The 22,945-nt window shown below is 49.1% G+C and overlaps 3 protein-coding genes and 1 pseudogene across 4 annotated transcripts in view; 1 reads left to right on the top strand and 3 right to left on the bottom strand.

The window, feature by feature from the left end:
* LOC119323984 (acyltransferase-like protein At1g54570, chloroplastic) overlaps positions 1-801 on the bottom strand; it is a 4,412-nt gene extending 3,611 nt beyond the window's left edge. Inside the window, exons 1-3 of one of the 2 annotated variants that reach the window (XM_037597698.1) lie at positions 390-801; positions 218-269; positions 21-76 (exon numbers count right to left, since the gene is read on the bottom strand). In XM_037597698.1, coding sequence (XP_037453595.1) covers positions 21-76; positions 218-269; positions 390-693 — 412 coding nt within the window. In that variant the 5' untranslated portion in view covers positions 694-801. The remainder of the gene's footprint in view (positions 1-20; positions 77-217; positions 270-389) is intronic. The other variant, XM_037597699.1, reaches the window with a different exon arrangement.
* Positions 802-1,109: 308 nt separating this feature from the next.
* LOC119323577 lies at positions 1,110-2,648 on the top strand. The gene is made up of 4 exons (XM_037597274.1): positions 1,110-1,326; positions 1,967-2,078; positions 2,172-2,222; positions 2,374-2,648. The coding sequence occupies exons 1-4, from the start codon at positions 1,145-1,147 to the stop codon at positions 2,455-2,457; spliced, it is 429 nt and encodes a 142-aa protein (XP_037453171.1). The 5' UTR covers positions 1,110-1,144; the 3' UTR covers positions 2,458-2,648.
* Positions 2,649-3,593: 945 nt separating this feature from the next.
* Positions 3,594-5,735, bottom strand: LOC119323981 (annotated as a pseudogene).
* An 878-nt stretch (positions 5,736-6,613) lies between these two features.
* Positions 6,614-8,676, bottom strand: LOC119323980 (quinone oxidoreductase PIG3-like). Its single transcript, XM_037597695.1, has 6 exons — positions 8,338-8,676; positions 8,052-8,231; positions 7,652-7,733; positions 7,453-7,560; positions 7,148-7,306; positions 6,614-7,007 (listed from the first exon to the last, which is right to left on the bottom strand). The coding sequence occupies exons 1-6, from the start codon at positions 8,593-8,595 to the stop codon at positions 6,811-6,813; spliced, it is 984 nt and encodes a 327-aa protein (XP_037453592.1). The 5' UTR covers positions 8,596-8,676; the 3' UTR covers positions 6,614-6,810.
* Between the last annotated feature and the right edge of the window lie 14,269 nt (positions 8,677-22,945).

Below are 22,945 nucleotides of genomic sequence, written 5' to 3'. Positions count from 1 at the left end.
AATACACAGATATCCCATACCTTCGAACGGCGTGCGGTCGCGACGAGGAATATGCATGCATCTAAGTTCAAATATCCTGCAAATGAAGGAACAAATGCATAGTGTATTCTCCTTTTAGAAAGAAAAAAACTGCATAATGTATTCGAGGTAGTATCACAATCACACTACTCCGGGTTTGCCATAAATTTTTCCAAGTAAACTAGTCTTGGTATCTCACGTTCCAAGAGCCTTGTGGTGCATGCAGAGCCCCATCCCCATTCCATCTATCCCTGCAAAGATTAATATGTATGTAACCCCAAATCATAACCCCTAACCGGAAATTCAGGTATAAAGACGTGCATGGCTGTCGAAGGCACAACATCAATTTCCAGACACGAACACACGTTCACCTGGCAAATACAGCATGACCGGGGCATCCTCGACCGCCGGTTCGCCGGCGTCGACGGGGCAAAGCCAGCGGGGCGGCCCGCCGTCGTGCTCCACCAGCTCCCCGATCGCCCGGTAGTAGTGGCCCAGGTCCTTGACCGTCCCGTACCCATCATCGTACAGCGGCTCAAGACCCCTGTAGCTGGCCTGCACCCTCCCGGCGGCGTGTGCGTGTCTGGACGAGCCATGCAGCCGTCGCTGCCGCAGCCCTTGTTGCCAGAGGGGGAGCACCTGCGGGTGTGCCAGGGAGAGGGAGAGAGTCGCCATTGCCGCTAAGCTTTCTTTTGAGCATCCCGGCCATGGTTTCAAGAGGGACCTACGTACTTAAGCATGAGCCATGCGCGCCGCTCATGCATCCGATGCGCGACAGACATAACTGCATCTCAATTCTCAATGAGGCCCAGAGAGTGTGAGTGCGGCCATGGCGTCGTCACGCCAAACATTGGTCATGGTTTCCCCCTCTTCTCTGCGCTGAAACGGCTCCTGTCGGCGGTGGCCGGTGGAGTCTGAAGCGTGGTGGACTTCGCCGCCCGGCGGCCACGTCCTACGCAAAACGATGCGCTGGGCCCGAAATGGTTGGGCCCAGTGGGCTGAGATTACGAACGGGCTGGGCCGGGGCGCGCGGCTGGGTGGGCCGTGAAGAGGCCTGCGCGAGTAAACAGGAGCTTTGCCGGGAGCTTGTGGGGTGTGGAGGGCAGATCGGCGAGGAAGGAGGAGGATGATGGGGGGACGAGGTGGGGGAGTAGGGAGCGGGGGAGGAGGGGGGCGGCGGCAGGAGCGGCAGGCGCTGATGGCGGCGTTCGCGGTGGCGCTGCTGATGGGCACCGCCGTCTACTTCCGCATCTGGGCGCGCCAGTCCGACGACCCCTCCTTCACCGCCGACGACCGCGAGGAGCTCCGGTTCGCACCCCGCCCCCGCGCGTCCTTCCCCTCTTCCCCACCTTCCTTCCTCCTGCTGACGGATCCTCATGCCTGTTCGACGGGTGGATCATGGCTAGGAGGAAAACTCTCGGATTCAGTCTGTAGAATGGATTCCAAGGAGCAAATCTTGGTGACAGGCAGTTCGTTTTCTGCCATTCCATATCACAATTTGGGTGTAAGAAACCATAGATCCAGACTTATATGGCATTAGATGCTTTTTTTTCTAGTTCCTTTTTTACTACCTGATGCCAGTCCAGATGGTCTGAGAATTAGCTGCCTGATCAAGGGGGGGTTCAAGGGGAGTTCGGTGAAATTGGGGCATTATTTCCTTGTTTGTTTATTTCCACTGGACATATGTGTTTGCCATTGTCAGTATCTAGTACATGCTTTTCAGCAAGAATTTGACTGGCATATGTTAGTTAAGCTATATTTGCCTGGTCCATACAGAACATTGTTGATTTTGATTTTTCGCATAGCCATTGTTTGTCTCCGGTCAAATTTTAATCTAGGTCCGTACAATTTCATATATGCGTGTGTTCGTGTTCGTGTTATCTTGATGTTTTGTCAGAGGCATGGCTAAGCGGTTTATTGGTATTCTTTTGCTGGGTCATCTTTGCAGGAGGCAGTTCGAGCATGCTAACCTAGAGGCAATGGATGAATCCGCTGAGTGGAGAATGAAATACGACACGGAGTTGGCGAAAAACAGGGACCTGCAAGATGAACTTTTAAAGGTTGGTTCCATTGCCAGCATATGTACCTGTACGCTCTAAATATTCTCCCATGATTCACGTCTGCGATGCTTATGGGACAATCTTTGTTTGTAGGTCAAGACCTCACTGTCTGATTCAACCAGGAGATTTGAAGAGTTGCAAAAGGTAATTTTGGGGCAAATTTCAGTGCATTTTCTCACTCTATCAGAACCTTGGTTCTGCGTATCCTGTTTCATTTGACCGTCTGCTTCCTCTCCATTTATTTTCACTCTCTCCTATGTACATGCCTTGCTTAAGCTCATCTCCATCGCTGCAGGATAATGAGATGTTGAAGAGGCAGACTGAATCCATGAAACTGGAGTGCAATTGCACCGTTCCATTGAATATTAATCAGGAATAAGTACATTTCACTGGCAGATTAGCACTAGTTTCGTTTTCATTTTTCTTATTATTGGAGTGAGGACAGATGGAATGAGCAGCTTTGTAATAGTACATATCGCGACTGCAGCAAAGAAACTTGTGTTTGCAATTGTTAATGACCTATACACCCTGGTACAATTTTGGAAGTAATAACTTGTGAGTAGCAATGCATAGGTGTGTTTTTGGCTCCATTTAAATATTATGTACAGTATTAAGTTTTGTGCTGGATTTGGGAAAATTGCTTGGCACCTGTACACACGCAATGTAGTGATGGTTACCTCCAATTCCGTTGGTGTATGTTTTCAAAAGTAAAAAATCTTGGCTGTTGACATTCCTTTTCTTCTTGAACCTGCCAATCCACCTTATTACAAAGGGGGGGCCTAAAAGGCGGCATATTAAGATTTGTAGACCACTATATGTTTTCATTCTCTTCTGAGGGAATCAAACAGAGGAACCACTTGGCATGAGTGGTAAGCTGTATCGTGACGAGGCCCTATTAGTTGAGGGGTGTGTGGGGTATCATGTGTGTGCCGCTCGGCAGTTTGTGACGGTTTTAGCCCGGTTTTCCCGTTGATTAACTGGCCAACTCTCTTCTGCTTAATTAATGATGAGGCAAATCTTTTTGCCTCCATTTCAATTTTTTTTATCAAAAAAAAAAAGAAAAACAGAGGCCTGTCTTGCTCTTCTTGTCTCTGACCAGTTATCCCTTGCTGTGAAATTCTGTTCAAGTCTTCTGGTTACATAAACATTTTCAGGTTATAATACAGTGCAAATATACGGTTGTCATAAACCTATTCAGGTTATAATACAGTTCAAATATACAGTTGTCACAAACCTATTCAGTTCTGTTTATGCAACACTTCCCAATCCAAAATATGCAGTTGTCATTGTTCAGTTCTGTTTATGCAACAGTTGCCCAATCCAAAATATACAGGCACTAATCCTCCATCAACCTACTCAGGTGCCTGGATTAATCCTACTGAGCAAAGTAATGCATCATGGTTGTGACCGTCCAATGCTAATCCTGCAAAGTAGGATCTGAACTAGGAGCATCATCATCAAGGACACCATGCCAGGCGCCTCAACCAAGCGACTTTTTTTCAAACCCAAATCTAGTGACTTCGAAGTTCCAACACTTATTATAACTAATGGTTTTCAATATATGTTTATATCCACTTTCATCAGCACTTCAAGAACCAAATTACAAGATAGGATAGCACATCAATGTGTGGTTTACACACTGCTCAAAGCTGAAGGATACCATACCCAGTCATGGAATCAGTAGTATCTTGCCAATGTGGGAGCTTGATTCCATTAACTTGTGAGCTTCAGCTGCCTCAGATAGAGGGAGTGTCCTGTAAACCACCGGCTTCACCTTGCCCGACGCCACGGCTGGCCATACATTTCTCTCCACCTCGCTGACGATCTGAGCTTTATTGGCCAGGCTTCTGCTCCGCAGCCCAGCAACTGCACATAACCATAGCAATTCAATCCCATTGCTAAAATTAGCGATGCCATTTAGGAATCGTCCAATCGCATAAAACAAACAAAAAGCTTTGATATAAAATCTGTGATCAGGAAAAAAACATGTGGCATAACGAGAAGCGGGGAAATTGTGTGGATCAATGCAACCTTGTATGGCCAATCTTCGGGCAAGCATGGCCTGCAGGTTCACTTGAGTTACGGTGCCTCCCATGAAACCAATGATGAAAAGCCTACCATCAACTGCTAAGCTGTCCAGATTGCGCTGGAGGTATGGTCCGCCGACGTTGTCCAAAATGACATCGACACCTGGTAGAGATATTCCCCATATTACAGTGAGAATGAATGTTAAATTGCCAAGCATAACTTGGGAAAGCCAAAATATTGTGTTTTATTTTTGCATCAGGGCATCAAGCATTACAAGAGAAAGGCAGGATAATACCATTTCCATTTGTTTCTTCTTTGATGCGTGCTGCAAAGTCTTTGGTTTTGTAGTTTATGCATACATCCGCACCCAAACCCGCACAAGCGGCTAGTTTCTCTTGGCTTCCTAGAGCAGCATAATAACAGAGTTACTTGCGGCACACTTTCAGAAAACATCTTAGTAGCATATACTCCCTCCGTCCCAAAATAAGTGTCTTAAGCTTAGTACAAATTTGTACTAGGGCTAATACAAAGTTGAGACACTTATTTTGGGACGGAGGGAGTATACTGTATCTATCTATCTGAACCAACAAACCTGCAGTGACAAAAACCTTGATTCCGAGGTGCTTTGCGATCTGTATGGCAAATGTGCCGATTCCGCTTGATCCACCATGGATCTGCATAGGATTAGAGATACCTCATCAGCAATCGAAAACATAGGCATGAAAATTCAGTTCCAGTTCAATTCTCACGACACTGATTGTGCACCTCCTTTTGCATACAAGGGACTACTGAATCATTTCGTACTCCATTCGAGTTGGCATCATTCAGTACTTTGCTGTTTTTCAGTTAGTCAGAGCATGCCAATTTGTTGTGACCAAAGATATCTGACTGAACAAAATGTTCAGCTCCTAGTAGTAGTACGAATCGTATGTGGGGATGACTGAGGCAGATTCTTCGGCCTGCAATCCCAACAAATCATCGAGAGAGATGTCTTACAAGGAAGGATTCGCCGGGGGAGAGGTGGCTGGTCATGAAGGCGGTGGACCAGACGGTGCAGGCCACCTCGGGCAAGCCGGCGGCGTCGGTCAGCGACACTCCCTCCGGCACCGGGAGCAGCAGCGCCGCCGGCACCACCACCTTCTCCGCGTACCCGCCGCCGGCGAGCAGCGCGCAGACCTGCATAGCCCGCAAGCCAAACAGTAGATGCATCACCATAGCAGAGCAGCAGCAGCAAGGGCAGAGGAGGTGGTGAGGTGAACTTCACTGAACAAAGCTATTACCTGGTCGCCGACGGCCCAGCGCGGGTGGACGTTGGCCCCGAGGGCGAGGATGGAGCCGGAGCACTCGACCCCCGGGTACGGCGAGGCGCCGGGTACCCGCCCTGCCGCTGGACCGTGTCGGTGCGGTTGACGCCGGCGGCGGCCACCCTGAGGAGCACCTCGCCGTCCCCCGGCGGTGGGGGGTCCTCCACCTCGCGCTCCTCCAGCACCTCCGGCCCGCCGGGGCTCGCGATCGCCACCGCCCTCATCCGTTGTCGGCGTCGATCTCCCTCGTCGCTCTCACTGCCTGCTCAGCTCGGCCGCGAGTGGGTTGCACGTATCCCCCCATGAGGTCGACAGACGGTAGAAAGTTCCCGCCGCCGGCGGCTAGCTGCGTGGTCCCCGCTGGCTCCCCCACTTCTCTCGAGGGCCCCATAGAGGTAGAGACCTATTATAAAGATTTATTGAAAGTACAAAGCACCCAAATATAATAAAAATTATTACATCGAGGTTCATGGACATTGGACAGTCAAACGATCATTGCCGCCGTCAGAACGAGCCGTCGACGCGCCGCTCTCGTACCAAAGCCCCTAAGGACCAGCGTTCGGGAGTCGCACTCGTCGCAGTTGAATCCTTGAATCGATATGATAAACCACACGTCAGCGTTTCAAGTGCGTATAAACTTCTTTTTCCAATTCAAAATTCAAAAGTCGATCACGCCAATAGGGAGAATATGGAAGTGGCTATAGGTAAGTCGTCTCAAAATTTATTTTAAGTTATTCGATTCTCTAGGCCATTTTAAATTAAACATTGAATGTTTGTCCTTCTTTTTTCTTCCTTCAGCTTATTTTTGGACCTTGGTAAGTGTTGAACGTTTGGATTTTGCCTAGAGCAAATCAAACGGCTTTTATGGAAACTTCAGTTGATGCGAGGATGGCAAATTTAGTTGTTCAGCATGTCAATTCCGTCCTTAGTTTGTTTTTTGCCTGAAAATTGACATGCTTGCCAACTAAATTGCCATCCTCCTCGCGACAACTAAAGTTGCCATAGAAAACTAATTTGCCATCCTCGCATCAACTAAAGTTGCCATGAAAAACGTTCGATTTGCCAATGGGCAAAATCCGAATGTTAGGTATTTACCCTTTTTTTTTCTCCTTCGGTCTTCTTCCTCACACAGAATCGACTTATTCAAATCGGAAATTCAGTCAAAACTATTGTGGAAAAATCTCAACATCAATAATCCTCCCATAAGATGAAAGGACAAGACTTCCAAGTTCCAACATTTTATTGTGACTATTTATCCTCGAGATACATATCCAATTTCACCAGCACTTAGAGATCCAGCTTATTACAATATAAAAGGGCATGTCCATGCATAGTTCACCACAGTAAACAGTGCCCACAGCGGCTAGTGTACACATGAATACATGATACACCATATCCAATCATGGAATCAGCAGTATCTTGCCAATGTGGGAGCTCGTCTCCATCAACTTGTGAGATTCAGCTGCTTCAGACAGAGGGAATGTCTTGTAAATCACCGGCTTCACCTTGCCCGACACGACAGCAGGCCACACGTTCTTCTCCACCTCGCTGACGATCTGGGCTTTGTTAGCGAGGCTTCTGTTCCGCAATCCAGCAGCTGCACAAAATCATGGCAATTCGACCAAGTGGTAGATTAGAGATGATGTTTAGGAATAGTACAATCATGAAAAAACAATGAAGCAAAAAACAAGTATAGGCATAAGATGGCAATACTGAAATCACAAATATCCATCTAACCTTGTATGGTCAATCTTCGGGCAAGCATCGCCTGCAGGTTCACTTCAGTTGTAGTGCCTCCCATGAAACCGATGATGAAGAGTCTACCATCAACAGCTAAGCTGTTCAGATTGCGCTGGAGATAAGATGCGCCGATATTGTCCAGAATGACATCAACACCTGGTAAAGGTATTTTGTATTATTGTTAATGTAGGAGTATATAAACTTGACAGGTGTGAGTAGGTAACACACTAGGGGTTAGCAACCACCATAACAGAAGAACAGATCCGAGTATCAAACATTGCAAAAGGGTAGCAGCAGCATACCCTTTCCATCGGTTTCTTCTTTTACGCGCGCTACAAAATCTTCAGTTTTGTAGTTTATGCATACATCCGCTCCCAAACCTTTGCAGGCAGCTAGTTTTTCTTCGCTTCCTAGAATAGAGTGACAGAGTTACTAGCACAGATTCAGAAACGATTTGGTAATATCTTATTTCTTCTCTTAGTAAGTGTATAACTAACAAACCTGCAGTAACAAAAACCTTAACACCAAGGTGCTTCGCAATCTGTATAGCGAATGTACCGATTCCACTCGATCCGCCATGGATCTGCATACATTGGAGACACCCAACCATCAGGAATACATACAGCCAGGAGTCCAGGATAATTCACCCCATTTTGCATATGAGTAACTGCTAAAGTAGTTCACACTCCATAATTATAGCCATCATCTACTTTGCTATTCCCCAGTTAACTGAAGCATGCCAATTTGTTCTACCAAAAAGATATGGGACTCAATTCTCAGTGTAAGCCAGTAAGAGATTCACAAGCAATCTCATCCTCACAAAAGCAGCAAGTGCAGTGAATTGATACGCCGTTTGCAATCATCACATGGGGCAACAAATTAGCAAGAGAGAATTTCTTACAAGGAAGGATTCGCCGGGGGAGAGGTGGCTGGTCATGAAGACGGTGGACCAGACGGTGCAGGCCACCTCGGGCAAGCCGGCGGCGTCGGTCAGGGACACCCCCTCCGGCACCGGGAGCAGCTGCCCCGCCGGCACCACCACCCTCTCCGCATACCCGCCACCGGTAAGCAGCGCGCACACCTGCGACGCAAAAGCGTATGCAAAATTGAGGTTCAGACTCCGGAGCAGCAGCGGTTATCTTATCACCATGGGGGCAGGGCAGGGGCAGGGGAGACGGCGACATCACCTGGTCGCCGACGGCCCAGCGCGGGGGCACGTTGGCCCCGAGCGCGAGGATGGTGCCGGAGCACTCGAGCCCCGGGTAGGGGGAGGCGCCGGGCGGCGGCGGGTACCGGCCCTGCCGCTGGACCGTGTCGGCGCGGTTGACGCCGGCGGCGGCCACCGCGACGAGCACCTCGCCCTCCCCCGGCGCCGGGAGGTCGTCCACCTCGCGCACCTGCAGCGCCTCCGGCCCGCCGGGGCTCGCGATCGCCACCGCCCTCATCGTCGCGTCCGTCCGCCTCCACCCGCCTGCGCTCAGCTCACTTGCTTCCGGCTTCCGGCTCTCGGTAGCTCCGCGTCTGCAGGCCACTGCTCCACGGCTCTGCTCTCGGCGGCTCTGCTCGGATATAGGGCCGGGCTTCTCCGACCGGATCCGGCCCAAGAAAGTTGGACGGCAAAATGTGGTCAGGGCATCTTCAACGGCATCGGTCAAACGAACACGGATGTGACGATTGAGGTTTCGAATAAGATCACATTTGCATTTGCATTTGCATTTTAAATTTAGATTTTTATTTTAAAATGCAGAAAAATCAAATAAGAGGTTTTAAGTTTTTAATATTTTGGCGTCGAGCTATTTTGCCGAGAGCTCATGTCTACTCACTTATAGCGTAACCGTCTCGTCTCCCCCGCCCCACTTTCCATTTAATCCCTGACAAAACCCACCTTTGTTCGTGACGCATTGGTGGACATCCGGTCGAACGCCGTCCGTCCAACCATATTTCAAACAAGGCGGCATCGAGCTGTTCATATTCATTCATAGATTTTTGTAGTGTAAAAGATCGTGTAATAAAAACAACTAAAAACTACTCTAAAAAATCCTACTACTTCCAGCCAGACGTGAGGTCGAAGACCTCCCGCCAGAGCCGTTGCCCTCGTTGTCATTGTCGCGGGTGTGAACCCGTAGGGGTTGTCGGCGTGTGTTGGGGAGCGTTGCAGAAAATTAAAAAAATTCTACGCTTTCACCAAGATCAATCTATGAGTTCATCTAGCAACGAGAGAAAGGAGTGCATCTACATACCCTTGTAGATCGCGAGCGGAAGCGTTCAAGAGAACGGGGTTGAGGGGGTCGTACTCGTCGTGATCCAAATCACTGATGATCCTAGTGCTAAACGGACAGCACCTCCACGTTCAACACACGTACGGTTGAGGAAGACGTCTCCTCCTTCTTGATCCAGCAAAGGGAAGGAGAGGTTGATGGAGATCCAGCAGCACGACGGCGTGGTGGTGGATGCAGCAGCGATCTCGGCAGGGCTTCGCCAAGCTTCTATGAGAGGAAGAGGTGTAGCAAGGGAAGAGGGGAGCGCCAAGAGCATGGGTGTGGCTGCCCTCCCTCCCCCCTCTTTATATAGGCCCCCTGGGGGGGGGCCTAGGAGATGGGATCTCCAAGGGGGGGCGGCGGCCAAGGGGGTGGCTTGCCCCCAAAGGCAAGTGGAGGCGCCCCTCACCCCTAGGGTTTCCAACCCTAGGCGCAGGGGTGGCCCAAGGGGGGCGCACCAGCCCACCAGGGGCTAGTTCCCCTCCCACTTCAGTCCGTGGGGCCCTTCGGGATAGGTAGCCCCACCCGGTTGACCCCCGGGACCCTTTCGGTGGTCCCGGTACAATATCGGTGACCCCTGAAACTTTCCCGATGGCCGAAATTGCACTTCCTATATATAATTCTTCACCTCCGGACCATTCCGGAACTCCTCGTGACGTCCGGGATCTCATCTGGGACTCCGAACAACTTTCAGGTTACTGCATACTAATATCTCTACAACCCTAGCGTCACCGAACCTTAAGTGTGTAGACCCTACGGGTTCGGGAGACATGCAGACATGACCGAGACGCCTCTCCAGTCAATAACCAACAGCGGGATCTGTATACCCATGTTGGCTCCCACATGCTCCTCAATGATCTCATCGGATGAACCACGATGTCGAGGATTCAATCAATCCTGTATACAATTCCCTTTGTCAATCGGTACGTTACTTGCCCGAGACTCGATCGTCAGTATCCCAATACCTCGTTTAATCTCATTACTGGCAAGTCACTTTACTCATACCGTAATGCATGATCCCGTGACCAGACACTTGGTCACATTGAGCTCATTATGATGATGCATTACCGAGTGGGCCCAGAGATACCTCTCCATCATACGGAGTGACAAATCCCAGTCTCGATTCGTGCCAACCCAACAGACACTTTCTGAGATACCCGTAGTGCACCTTTATAGTCACCCAGTTACGTTGTGATGTTTGGCACACCCAAAGCACTCCTACGGTATCCGGGAGTTGCACAATCTCATGGTCTAAGGAAATGATACTTGACATTTGGAAAAGCTCTAGCTAAATGAACTACACGATCTTTGAGCTATGCTTAGGATTGGGTCTTGTCCATCACATCATTCTCCTAATGATGTGATCCCGTTATCAATGACATCCAATGCCCATAGTCAGGAAACCATGACTATATGTTGATCAACGAGCTAGTCAACTAGAGGCTTACTAGGGACATGTTGTGGTCTATGTATTCACACGTGTATTACAATTTCCGGATAACACAGTTATAGCATGAATAACAGACAATTATCATGAACAAAGAAATATAACAATAACCATTTATTGTTGCCTCTAGGGCATATTTCCAACAGTCTCCCACTTGCACTAGAGTCAATATTCTAGTTACATTGTGATGAATCAAACACCCATAGCGTTCTGGTGTTGATCATGTTTTGCTCTAGGGAGAGGTTTAGTCAACGGATCTGCTATATTTAGGTCCGTATGTACTTTACAAATATCTATGTCTCCATCTTGAACATTTTCACGTATGGAGTTGAAGTGACGCTTGATGTGCCTGGTCTTCTTGTGAAACCTGGGCTCCTTGGCAAGCGCAATAGCTCCAGTGTTGTCACAGAAGAGTGTGATCGGCCCCGACGAATTGGGTATGACTCCTAGGTCGGATGAACTCCTTCACCTAGATTGCTTCATGCGCTGCCTCCGAGGCTGCCATGTACTCTGCTTCACATGTAGATCCCGCCACGACGCTTTGCTTGCAACTGCACCAGCTTACTGCCCCACCATTCAAAATATACATGTATCCGGTTTGTGACTTAGAGTCATCCAGATCTGTGTCGAAGCTAGCGTCGACGTAACCCTTTACGACGAGCTCTTCGTCACCTCCATAAACGAGAAACATATCCTTAGTCCTTTTCAAGTACTTTAGGATGTTCTTGACCGCTGTCTAGTGTTCCATGCCGGGATTACTTTGGTACCTTCCTACCAAACTTACGACAAGGTTTACATCAGGTCTGGTACACAGGATGGCATACATAATAGACCCTATAGCTGAGGCATAGGGGATGACACTCATCTTTTCTCTATCTTCTGCCGTGGTCGGGCATTGAGCTGAGCTCAATTTCACACCTTGCAACACAGGCAAGAACTCCTTCTTGGACAGATCCATATTGAACTTCTTCAATATCTTATCAAGCTATGTGCTTTGTGAAAGACCTATGAGGCGTCTTGATCTATCCCTATAGATCTTGATGCCTAATATGTAAGCAGCTTCTCCAAGGTCCTTCATTGAAAAACACTTATTCAAGTAGGCCTTAATGTTGTCCAAAAGTTCTGTATCATTTCCCATCAAAAGTATGTCATCTACATATAATATGAGAAATGCTACAGAGCTCCCACTCATTTTCTTGTAAACGCAGGCTTCTCCATAAGTCTGCATAAACCCAAACGCTTTGATCATCTCATCAAAGCGAATGTTCTAACTCCGAGATGCTTGCACCAGCCCATAAATGGATCGCTGGAGCTTGGATACCTTGTTAGGATTCTCAGGCTCGACAAAACCTTCCGGCTGCATCATATACAGTTCTTCCTTAAGATGGCCGTTAAGGAATGCCGTTTTGACGTCCATTTGCCATATCTCATAATCATAGTATGCGGCAATTGCTAACATGATTCAGACGGACTTTAGCTTCGCTACGGGAGAGAATGTCTCATCGTAGTCAACCCCTTGAACTTGTCGATAACCCTTAGCGACAACTCGAGCTTTATAGATGGTAACATTACCATCCGCGTCCGTCTTTTTCTTAAAGATCCATTTGTTTTCTATCGCTCGCTGATCATCGGGCAAGTCTGTCAAAGTCCATACTTCATTTTCATACATGGATCCTATCTCGGATTGCATGGCTTCAAGCCATTTTGTGGAATCTGGGCCCGCCATCACTTCTTCATAGTTCGAAGGTTCACCGTTGTCTAACAACATGATTTCCAGGACAGGGTTGCCATACCACTCTGGTGTGGAACGTGTCCTCGTGGACCTACGAAGTTCAGTAGTAACTTGATCCGAAGTACCTTGATCAACATCATTAACTTCCTCTTCAGTTGATGCTGGCACCACAGGAACATCTTCCTGAGCTGCGCTTCTCACCGGTTCAAGAGGTAGTACTTCATCAAGTTCCACCTTCCTCCCACTTACTTCTCTCGAGAGAAACTCTTTCTCCAGAAAGGACCCGTTTTTGGCAACAAAGATCTTGCCTTCGGATCTGAGGTAGAAGGTATACCCAATGGTTTCCTTAGGGTATCCTATGAAGACGCATTTTTCCGACTTGGGTTCGAGCTTTTCAGATTGAAGTTTCTTGACATAAGCATCGCATCCCCAAACTTTTAGAAATGACAGCTTAGGTTTCTTCCCAAACCATAATTCATACGGTGTCGTCTCAATGGATTTAGACGGTGCCCTATTTAAAGTGAATGTAGCTGTCTCTAGAGCGTATCCCCAAAATGATAGCGGTAAATCGGTAAGAGACATCATAGATCGCAACATATCCAATAAAGTGCGATTACAACGTTCGGACACACCGTTACGCTGAGGTGTTCCAGGCGGCGTGAGTTGTGAAACAATTCCACATTTCCTTAAGTGTGTACCAAATTCATGACTTAAATATTCTCCTCCACGATCTAATCGTAAGAACTTTATCTTTCGGTCACGTTGATTCTCTACCTCATTCTGAAATTCCTTGAACTTTTCAAAGGTCTCAGACTTGTGTTTCATCAAGTAGACATACCCATATCTACTCAAGTCGTCAGTGAGAGTGAGAACATAACGATATCCTCCGCGAGCCTCAACGCTCATTGGACCGCACACATCAGTATGTATGATTTCCAATAAGTTGGTTGCTCGCTCCATTGTTCCGGAGAATGGAGTCTTGGTCATTTTGCTCATGAGGCATGGTTCGCATGTGTCAAATGATTCATAATCGAGAGACTCTAAAAGTCCATCAGCATGGAGCTTCTTCATGCGCTTTACACCAATGTGACCAAGGCGGCAGTGCCACAAGTATGTGGGACTATCGTTATCAACTTTACATCTTTTGGTATTCACACTATGAATATGTGTAACATCACGTTCGAGATTCATTAAGAATAAACCATTGACCATCGGGGCATGACCATAAAACATATCTCTCATATAAATAGAACAACCATTATTCTCGGATTTAAATGAGTAGCCATCTCGTATTAAACGAGATCCAGATACAATGTTTGTGCTCAAAGCTGACACTAAATAACAATTATTGAGGTTTAAAACTAATCCTGTAGGTAAATGTAGAGTTAGCGTGCGGACGGTGATCACATCGACCTTGGAACCATTCCCGACGCGCATCGTCACCTCGTCCTTCGCTAGTCTCCGCTTATTCCGCAGCTCCTGCTTTGAGTTACAAATGTGAGCAACCGCACCGGTATCAAATACCCAGGAGCTACTACGAGTACTGGTAAGCTACACATCAATTACATGTATATCACATATACCTTTAGTGTTGCCGGCCTACTTGTCCGCTAAGTACTTGGGGCAGTTCCGCTTCCAATGACCACTTCCCTTGCAATAAAAGCACTCAGTCTCAGGCTTGGGTCCATTCCTTGGCTTCTTTCCGGTAACTGGCTTACCGGGCGCGGCAACTCCCTTGACGTCCTTCTTGAAGTTCTTCTTACCCTTACCTTTCTTGAACTTAGTGGTTTTATTCACCATCAACACTTGATGTTCCTTTTTTATCTCTACCTCCGCTGATTTCAGCATTGAATATACCTCAGGAATGGTCTTTTCCATCCCTTGCATATTGAAGTTCATCACAAAGCTCTTGTAGCTTGGTGGAAGCGACTAAAGGATTCTGTCAATAACCGCATCATCCGGGAGATTAACTCCCAGCTGAGTCAAGCGGTTGTGCAACCCAGACATTTTGAGTATGTGCTCACTGACAGAACTATTTTCCTCCATCTTACAACTGAAGAACTTGTCGGAGACTTCATATCTCTCGACCCGGGCATGAGCTTGGAAAACCATTTTCAGCTCTTCGAACATCTCATATGCTCCGTGTTGCTCAAAACGCTTTTGGAGCCCCGGTTCTAAGCTGTAAAGCATGCTGCACTGAACGAGGGAGTAATCATCAGCACGAGACTGCCAAGCGTTCATAACGTCTTGGTTCTCTGGGATAGGTGCTTCACCTAGCGGTGCTTCTAGGACATAATCTTTCTTGGCAGCTATGAGGATGATCCTCAGATTCCGAACCCAGTCCGTATAGTTGTTGCCATTATCTTTCAGCTTGGTTTTCTCTAGGAACGCGTTGAAGTTGAGGGTAACATGCGCCATTTGATCTACAAGACATGTTCTAAAGATTTTAGACTAAGTTCATGATAATTAATTTCATCTAATCAAATTATTCAATGAACTCCCACTCAGATAGACATCCCTCTAGTCATCTAAGTGAAACATGATCCGAGTCAACTCGGCCGTGTCCAATCATCACATGAGACGGACTAGTCGACATCGATGAACATCTCCATGTTGATCGTATCTTCTATACGACTCATGCTCGACCTTTCGGTCCTCCGTGTTCCGAGGCCATGTCTGTACATGCTAGGCTCGTCAAGTCAACCTAAGTGTATTGCATGTGTAAATCTGGCTTACACCCGTTGTATTCGAACGTTAGGATCTATCACACCCGATCATCACGTGGTGCTTCGGAACAACGAACCCTCGCAACGGTGCACAGTTAGGGGGAACACTTTCTTGAAATTATTGCGAGGGATCATCTTATTTAAGCTACCGTCGTTCTAAGCAAATAAGATGAAAAACATGATAAACATCACATGCAATCAAATAGTGACATGATATGGCCATTATCATATTGCTCATTTGATCTCCATCTTCGGGGCGCCACGATCATCTTCGTCACTGGCATGACACCATGATCTCCATCATCATGATCTCCATCATCGTGTCTTCACGAAGTTGTCACGCCAACGATTACTTCTACTTCTATGGCTAACGTGTTTAGCAATAAAGTAAAGAAATTTACATGGCATTATTCAATGACACGCAGGTCATACAAAAAATAAAGACAACTCCTATGGCTCCTGCCGGTTGTCATACTCATCGACATGCAAGTCGTGATTCCTATTACAAGAACATGATCTCATACATCACATATATATCATTCATCACAACTTTTGGCCATATCACATCACAAAGCACATGCTGCAAAAACAAGTTAGACGTCCTCTAATTGTTGTTGCATGTTTTTATGTGGCTGCAATAGGGTTCTAGCAAGAACGTTTTCTTACCTACGTGAAAGCCACAACGTGATATGCCAACTTCTATTTACCCTTCATAAGGACCCTTTTCGTCGATTCCGCTCCAACTAAAGTGGGAGAGACAGACACCCGCTAGCCACCTTATGCAACTAGTGCATGTCAGTCGGTGGAACCTGTCTCACGTAAGCGTACGTGTAAGGTCGGTCCGGACCGCTTCAGCCCATGATGCCGCCGAAGCAAAATAAGACTAGTAGTGGCATGAAAGTTGACAACATCTACACCCACAACAAATTGTGTTCTACTCGTGCAAAGAGAACTACGCATAGACCTAGCTCATGATGCCATTGTTGGGGAACGTTGCAGAAAATAAAAAAAATCTACGCTTTCACCAAGATCAATCTATGAGTTCATCTAGCAACAAGAGAAAGGAGTGCATCTACATACCCTTGTAGATTGCGAGCGGAAGCGTTCAAGAGAACGGGGTTGAGGGAGTCGTACTTGTTGTGATCCAAATCACCGATGATCCTAGTGCTGAACAGACAGCACCTCCGCGTTCAACACACGTACGGTTGAGGAAGACGTCTCCTCCTTCTTGATCCAGCAAGGGGAAGGAGAGGTTGATGGAGATCCAGCAGCACGACGACGTGGTGGTCGATGCAGCAGCGATCTCGGCAGGGCTTCGCCAAGCTTCTACGAGAGGAAGAAGTGTAGCAAGGGGAGAGGGGGGCGCCAAGAGCATGGGTGTGGCTGCCCTCCCTCCCCCCTCTTTATATAGGCCCCCTGGGGGGCGCCATCCCTAGGAGATGGGATCTCCAAGGGGGGGTGAGGGAGTCCTGGATTAGGGGGTGTACGGATAGCCGAACTATCACTGTTGGCCGGACTCCTGGACTATGAAGATACAAGATTGAAGACTTCGTCCCGTGTCCGGATGGGACCTTCCTTGGCGTGGAAGGCAAGCTTGGCGATACGGATATGTAGATCTCCTACCATTGTAACCGACTCTGTGTAACCCTAACCCTCTTTGGGGCCTATATAAACTGGAGGGTTTTAGTCCATAGGACGAACGACAATCATACCATAGGCTAGCTTCTAGGGTTTAGCCTCTCTGATCTCGTGGTAGATCCACTCTTGTACTACCCATATCATCAATATTAATCAAGCAGGAGTAGGGTTTTACCTCCATCGAGAGGGCCCGAACCTGGGTAAAAACATCGTGTCCCTTGTCTCCTGTTACCATCCGCCTAGACGCACAGTTCGGGACCCCCTACCCGAGATCCGCCGATTTTGACACCAACATTGGTGCTTTCATTGAGAGTTCCTCCGTGTTGTCATCCTTAGGCCCGATGGCTCCTCCGATCATCAACAACGATGCGGTCCAGGGTGAGACTTTTCTCCCCGGACAGATCTTCGTATTCGGCGGCTTTGCACTGCGGGCCAATTCGCTTGGCCATCTGGAGCAGATTTAAAGCTACGCCCCTGGCCATCAGGTCAGATTTGGAAGTTGGAACTATACGGCTGACGTCCGCGGAGACTTGATCTTTGACGGGTTCGAGCCACAGCCAAGCGCGCCGCACTGTCACTGTCGGTGTCAAAACCGGCGGATCTCGGGTAGGGGGTCCCGAACTGTGCGTCTAGGCGGATGGTAACAGGAGACAAGGGACACGATGTTTTACCCAGGTTCGGGCCCTCTTGATGGAGGTAAAACCCTACGTCCTGCTTGATTGATATTGATGATGTGGGTATTACAAGAGTAGATCTACCACGAGATCAAGGAGGCTAAACCCTAGAAGCTAGCCTATGGTATGATTGTTGTTATGTCCTACGGACTAAAACCATCCGGTTTATATAGACACCGGAGAGGGCTAGGGTTACACAGAGTCGGTTACAATGGTAGGAGATCTACATATCTGTATCGCCAAGCTTGCCTTCCACGCCAAGGAAAGTCCCATCCGGACACGGGACGAAGTCTTCAATCTTGTATCTTCATAGTCTTGGAGTCCGGCCGATGATGATAGTTCGTCTATCCGGACACCCCCTAATCCGGGACTCCCTCAGTAGCCCCCGAACCAGGCTTCAATGACGACGAGTCCGGCGCGTATATTGTCTTCGGCGTTGCAAGGCGGGTTCTCCTTCACATTCCATGTGCCTGCCGAATAGTGTCTGGCTTCCTTATAAATGTTGCGCTCCTTGGCTTCCACGTCCAATAATGGCCCTCTTCCACGTGTCGTATGAATGCGAAAAGCTAGGGTATTTTTGTGTTTTACCCCCTAGCCACGCGAATGAGCTGCCTATAAGAGAGGCGAGGATCTAGATCCAACTCACACCATCCTCCTTTCGCAAGTACTCATCGAAGCGCCTCTGACAAAAATCCATTCCATCATGGATAGTCGACGCGGCTCCTCCTCTCGCGCTCCTAGCCCTCAGCCAGGAGATTGGGGGAGATGCTCAGTTCCACACAGTGAGCTAGTGACGCTCCAAACCGAGGGATATCTTCCCCCAGCCTTCATGGTTCCGGTTCGAGCCGGACTGGCCACCTACAGGGGTGGAAAGCAGGCGGAGAGCGTCCCCAATCCCTCCAAAGGAGAGCGGGTATGCTTCATCCCTTATCTAATAAGGGGACTCGGATTTCCCATACATCTGTTTCTCCGGGGGCTCCTGGAGTTCAATGGACTCCAGCTTCACCACCTTACACCTGCCTCCATTCTGCACATCGCGGGCTTTGTAGCTCTTTGCGAGCTGTTCTTGGGTGCTGAGCCCCATTTTGCGCTGTGGAAGAGATTGTTTTGCCTCGTACCCCGTTCTCACGAGGGGTCGATATATCAAGTGGGCGGAGCCGAAATATGGCGCATCGCCGGGACCGGATATCTATCCGAAACCCCTAAGAAGGCGTCCGAAGACTGGCCTTCGGAATGGTTTTATATGGAGGACGCCCCTCTGCCGGATCCAGTTCGGATCGGCCTCCTGGAGTTCAGCAATGCTCCCTTGAAGAAACGCCTGAGTTGGCTCCCGCGGAGCCCTCAACGGGAAGATGATGGGAGCGTCCAATATCTGATGGGCCGGATAAGGTTACTGGCCCACTCCGAATTGACCATGATTGGAGTCATGGCCACGTGCATTATGCGAGGGGTGCAGCCGCTCCAATATAGGGGCCACCCCATGTGGGATTTCAATGGGGAGGATGACGCCACCCGTCATGGCCGCGAGGGGCCAGGATCGGCCGCCGATCTGGTGAAGATCCTGTCCGGCTTGTACAAGGGGGAGAAGGAGGACTTCCTCCGCGCGAGTCCATTGAATGGATTCTCCATGAATAACCCTCGGAGCTGGGTAAGCGGACGTTTATCTGTCCGATCCATATTCCCAAATTCAAGTGTCTCACTTTGTGATTCTGACGCAGGAGCTGCGCCGGGACGTGGAGGGCATACATAGCCTGACTCCACAGCCCGAGGATCCGGGACGATCCCTTGATCCGGCCTCCGAAGAGGATCCGGACATAAAGGTGGAGCTGATTGACGGGGTGTTCCACCAACTTAGCATGGACAATGCTCTAGTCGCCATTACGGCTGACTACCCCGGTTTATCTCCGGCTTCCCAGGTGACTACGACCGGAGTCCTGACACCATCATTTGATCCATGCTCATTTCTGACCATCATATACCAATGGTGCATCACAGGAGGCACCTTTAAGGCGGGAAGCCGAACCCGCGGCGGCTGACCAACAAGGGTCAGTTCGGCCCAGCAGGCGGAAGAGGAGTGCGGCGTGAATCGAAACATCGCCACAATAGTACGGCGCACATCTGTTTTTAAAGGAAAGATCCCTAGGAGGTATATTAACGCTCATGATTTTCCCAGGAGGAAGAGCGCTCGCCGGACAGTGTCCGGAGAGGTTGCCAATCAAGCCTCCGCCGGCCATGCTCCAACGTGTGGTCCGGAAGGGGAGGCGAACACAAGGCATGAGTCGGATGCTCCTCCAACGGAGGATACCGACAGGCTGTCCGCCACCAGGTCTGTGGTGGAGAGCGCCATGAATCACAGGCACCGCCGGACAGTTCTTCGTGACGCGTGTTTCTCTCCGGAGGCACTGAATGCCTTTAATGCGGGAGACGCGCACCTCCATGCCGCTCGAGATGGTCTAACCAGAGCCACGGAGCAGTATGCAAAAGACATACGGGTGAGGAATTTTAATAGTTATATATGCCAGTAGCCCCCGAGACTTAGAATAGTTAGAATAACTGATTTAAGGATCTTACGGAGAAGAATACCTGTCCGACCCAGGAGCTTCAAGAGTGCAAGGCCCAACTTGAGGCCGCACTAGCCGCTGCAGGGGGAGCCGCAGAGACCCCCTCTGGTAATACATACTTCGAAAAGATAAGTAGTTTGTGAAGTGCGGCGTGTGCGTAAGTCTGACAATTAAATTGCAGAGGGTGCCGGACTGGAACCGGACAAGCAACATCTGCTACGCCAGCTGAAGGCCGGCGAGAAGGTGCTTATGAGGGTGCAGCAGGAGAGGAACAAACTCCAAGATGCCAACACCTAGCTGGGCGAAGAACTAAAAGATGTTCGGGTCCAGCTGTCTGACTCTGTAAAGGAGAATCGGCGGCTTCATCGCGGCATTTAAAGTAAGTGCTTGAGCAAACTCTTTTGAAAAGAAGAGTTCAGCGAGGAAGTCGATTGACAGAAATGTGTCTGTAGGTGTGCTCACGGGTCGTCCGGCGGAGGAAATGCCTGCTTCCACGGGTGACCTTGTTCCCGAGCTGCTGCAACTGCACGAACGTATTCGGCGGGCGATGAGCGGTGTCATCCAGGCCTTATGGACGTCCGTATCCCTACCCGAGGGTCTTGGAGGGCTTGCTGACAAGCTTCAGGGAGTACGGCAGCGCTTCCGTCTGTGGAAGGTATCGGCCTGCCGTCAAGGCGCCAGAGAGGCCTGGGCCATGGTGAAGACACGGTACACGAAGGCTGATCCAAACCACATGGCCGAGGTCGGACCTGTGGGGCCCGATGGGAAGGAGATCCCTGTGAGCTTAATGTACGGCCAAGTAGAGTTGGCCGCGAAATATTCCCAACGGGACTATAAACTAGACAGCCTGTTAGATGAGATTGAAGAGGAGTTCAATCAGTCAATTTGACGATGTAATTTTAAAATGACATGTAAAATGCCTTCTAGCCGGATTGTAGATTGTTTGTCTTTGCGGACCTTTTCGCTTCAACCTCGGGACCCAACAGTCCAGAGTGTGTCCGAATACCCTAGCGGTTATAAAAACCGGGCATGCATGGAGACCAGGCGTAGGGGTCATTAGTGCTTTATCAGACAAGTGCCTAACTAGTTATGTTATATTACATGGTTAGTAAGAAACATCTTCTAGGGAGAATAGTTTCGTTAGGGGTTCCTTTCCCTGGGAGGCATGCCCTAAGGTGCATGTCCTTACTGCGAAAAGAGCAGAAAAAGCATCTGGGGGCAGATAAGTTTAAATAAGTAATAGATCATCTTTCAAGTCACCGACCGAATATTCCCTTAAGAACGCTAGCTTTCGGCTTCACCCAGTCTGAGGTACACATCCGGCTGACCCGGCAGTAACAATCGCAGAGGTGCTCCCTTTACCTCCTAGCCGAACAATCGGGAACGTAGGGGTAAGCACAGGAGCCAGGCAACCCAGCTTGGCCAAAACTTAAGTCATATCGATGCATATAATGGTGAATAAAAGGTACATGCGGAAGTATGACACATGTTTTGGGCATGAAGCCCGTATAAATAAGCTTCTGTTAAAGAAGCCCCCAGGTATAATGAGTGCTAGTAGCACATCAAGTGTGTGCGAACAATGCGCATATCAGCCCATCAAAGGCTTTTACTAAAAAAGGGGGGGGGGAAGAAGGAGGGGAACAAGAGACAGTGAAAATATAAAAGGTGGACGGAGGAGGGAGACGAACTCTGAGTCCGGCGCTAGGCGTAGAATCTTCGGAGACGGGCTACGTTCCATGGGTTCGGCTCGAGTCGGTTGTCAGATGCGTTACGTAGACGGTATGCTCCGCCGGTCAGGACTTGGTCGATGATGAAGGGACCTTCCCATTTGGGCTTGAGTTTGTCCTTTTTCTTGTCCGGCAGGCGTAGAACAAGTTCGCCAACATTGTAAGTTTTGGCCCGTACTTCTCTGCTTTGATATCTTCGAGCCTGCTGCTGGTAGAATGCGGAACGAGCTTTTGCCACGTCCCGCTCCTCCTCTAAGGCGTCCAAACTGTCCTGCCGATCCAACTCGGCTTCTCTTTCTTCGTACATGCGCACGCGAGGTGAGTCATGAATTATATCGCAGGGCGAAACTGCCTCTGCGCCGTACACCATAAAAAATGGTGTGAATCCGGTAGTGCGGTTCGGCGTGGTCCACAGCCCCCAGAGTACGGAGTCGAGCTCCTCTACCCAGTGCGTGTTAGATTCCGTGAGGGACCGCACTAATCTGGGTTTGATGCCGCTCATGATTAGACCATTTGCTCGTTTGACTTGACCGTTAGTTTGGGGGTGATAGACTGAAGCGTAGTCGAGCCTGATGCCCATGTTTTTGCACCAGAGTTTAACCTCGTCGGCCATGAAATTCATGCCGTTATCAGTGATGATGCTGTGGGGGACACCATAACGATGTACTACCCCGGATATGAAGTCTATCACAGGTCCGGATTCGGCCGTTTTAACTGGCTTGGCCTCTATCCATTTGGTGAATATGTCCACCATGACCAATAGGTATTTTTGCTTGTGGGTTCCCCCTTTAAGGGGTCCAACCATATCAAGCCCCCAGACCGCGAACGGCCAGGTGATGGGTATAGTTTGAGGGCGGTGGGTGGCATGTCGCTTTGATTAGCAAAGAGCTGGCAACCGACGCATCGTTGGACTAAGTCCTGAGCATCTGCCCGGGCAGTCGGCCAATAAAATCCTGTACGGAAGGCCTTGCCTACAAGGGCCCGGGCTGCGGCGTGGTGCCCGCCGAGTCCGGCGTGAATTTCAGCCAGGAG

The sequence above is a fragment of the Triticum dicoccoides genome, chromosome 6B (genome assembly GCF_002162155.2).
Source record: "Triticum dicoccoides isolate Atlit2015 ecotype Zavitan chromosome 6B, WEW_v2.0, whole genome shotgun sequence".
Lineage (NCBI taxonomy): Eukaryota > Viridiplantae > Streptophyta > Magnoliopsida > Poales > Poaceae > Triticum > Triticum dicoccoides.
The sequence above is the reverse complement of the archived record's forward strand: the minus strand, read 5'-3'. Positions and strand labels throughout refer to the sequence as shown.

What these genes read in the sequence shown, in the direction of transcription:
- LOC119323980 (XM_037597695.1), bottom strand. Translation starts at nt 8,595, where the DNA reads ATGAGGGCGGTGGCGATCGCGAGCCCCGGCGGGCCGGAGGCGCTGCAG. An exon ending in TAAGGTTTTTGTTACTGCAG is followed by an intron (nt 7,561 to 7,651) that starts GTTTGTTAGTTA and finishes ACTCTATTCTAG; the next exon opens with GAAGCGAAGAAAAACTAGCT. An exon ending in CCGAAGATTGACCATACAAG is followed by an intron (nt 7,008 to 7,147) that starts GTTAGATGGATA and finishes GATTTTGTGCAG; the next exon opens with CTGCTGGATTGCGGAACAGA.
- LOC119323577 (XM_037597274.1), top strand. Translation starts at nt 1,145, where the DNA reads ATGATGGGGGGACGAGGTGGGGGAGTAGGGAGCGGGGGAGGAGGGGGG. An exon ending in TGCAAGATGAACTTTTAAAG is followed by an intron (nt 2,079 to 2,171) that starts GTTGGTTCCATT and finishes CTTTGTTTGTAG; the next exon opens with GTCAAGACCTCACTGTCTGA. An exon ending in GATTTGAAGAGTTGCAAAAG is followed by an intron (nt 2,223 to 2,373) that starts GTAATTTTGGGG and finishes CCATCGCTGCAG; the next exon opens with GATAATGAGATGTTGAAGAG.